General features: G+C 36.1%; 1 protein-coding gene across 1 annotated transcript; it reads right to left on the bottom strand.

Moving 5' to 3' along the window:
• Positions 1 to 523: 523 nt before the first annotated feature.
• On the bottom strand, positions 524 to 1,349 carry LOC137387303 (gastrula zinc finger protein XlCGF57.1-like). The gene has a single exon (XM_068073678.1). The coding sequence runs from the start codon at positions 1,262 to 1,264 to the stop codon at positions 575 to 577; it is 690 nt and encodes a 229-aa protein (XP_067929779.1). The 5' UTR covers positions 1,265 to 1,349; the 3' UTR covers positions 524 to 574.
• Positions 1,350 to 1,611: the final 262 nt, after the last annotated feature.

The raw sequence follows: 1,611 nt of genomic DNA, 5'->3' as shown, positions 1-1,611 counted from the left end.
GACTAGAATCGTTATTGTTATCTGCATTATACTATTGGGTTTATACATTATACTATATTCGTTATACTATTAAGCAGGCCAGCAAGACACACAATGAAGATGAATTTTGACTAAAAAATTTAATAATAAATGTAACCAGAAACCTTGGCTGTTTTGTGAACTATTGCTCAGCAGGTATGTAAGAAATTTCATGCACTATAAAGACTAAAGCTTTGCTACAAATATTCAATTACAAAAGTAATTGAATCGACGTTTCCAACGTCAGTAGGTTTAGCCGGAAGGATCAGCCAATGTACCAATGTCCAAAAGTTGCAGTTGTTCAATTCGGTCCAACCCAACTGAACCTAGATTTATCATTTAATAAAAACATAGCTGTAATTCTTTAACACAAAGCTCCGTATATTTTACCACACATAGACAATTAAATCATAACTCAATATACAACACATGTTATCACACAACAAAAAACGACTCGCAATACAATATTTATACAACCAAGTCCTAGTATATGAGTGTATCCAAAACATTTGAACATGTACAGTTGTATATATGTCTTATAATGAAATGGCTACCATCAAGTATGAGTTTTCATGTGCGTTTTGAAATGATAGCGTTGAGTAAATTTACTACTGCATATCTTACATTGAAATGGTTTCTCTCCATTATGAGTCTTCATGTGAGCTGTTAGATGATGGCTACGAGCAAATTGTCTACTGCATATCTTGCACTGGAATGGCTTATCACCAGTATGTGTCTTCATGTGATTTGTTAGAGTATAGCGACGAGCAAAGTGACTACTGCATATCTTACACTGAAATGGCTTCTCTCCAGTATGAGTCTTCATGTGAGCTGTTAGATTATGGCAACGAGCGAACCGACTACTGCAAATCTTACACTGATATGGTTTCTCTCCAGTGTGAGCCCTCATATGAGCTGTTAGAACATAACCTTGAGCAAACCGACTACTGCATATTTTGCACTGAAATGGTTTCTCTCCAGTGTGAGTCCTCATATGAGCTGTTAAATTACCGTTTTGAGCAAACCGACTACTGCATATTTTACATTGAAATGGCTTCTCTCCAGAATGTGTCTTCATGTGACGTGTTAGAGTATTGCGATGAGCAAAGTGACTAGTGCATATCTTGCACTGAAACGGTTTTTCTTCAGTATGAGCCCTCATATGACTTGTTAGAGCATGGCGATGGGCAAACCGACTACTGCATATCTTACACCGAAATGGCTTCTCCCCAGTGTGTGTTCTCATGTGCCTTGTTAGATTACTGTGGCAAGCAAAGCTAGCACTGCATAGCTCACACTGAAGAGGTTTCTTTGCAGTGAGACCTTTTATTTTTGTCTCTACAGCGGTGGTATATAACAATCTTCCAGATATATCATTTTGATCTCTTTGAAAAGATTTCAGTCCACAATTTTCACCTATAATACAAGTTAATAATTTTTGGACCACAAGCTTAGTAGTATGTTACAGTCAAGACTTGTTATGTCATAAAAATCTCATTTATACCCTAAAAGTAATTTATAAAAAAATTCTCCAAGAGTTTTCATTGCAACTATGCCTAATATACCTTATGTAATAATTTAAACACACGGCAT

The sequence above is a fragment of the Watersipora subatra genome, chromosome 2, assembly GCF_963576615.1.
Source record: "Watersipora subatra chromosome 2, tzWatSuba1.1, whole genome shotgun sequence".
Taxonomy (NCBI): Eukaryota; Metazoa; Bryozoa; class Gymnolaemata; order Cheilostomatida; family Watersiporidae; genus Watersipora; species Watersipora subatra.
Note: the sequence above shows the minus strand (reverse complement) of the source record. Positions and strands in the feature narration are given on the sequence as shown.

Excerpts from the sequence above, each read along its gene's own strand:
- LOC137387303 (XM_068073678.1), bottom strand. The coding sequence starts at position 1,264 with ATGAGAACACACACTGGGGAGAAGCCATTTCGGTGTAAGATATGCAGT.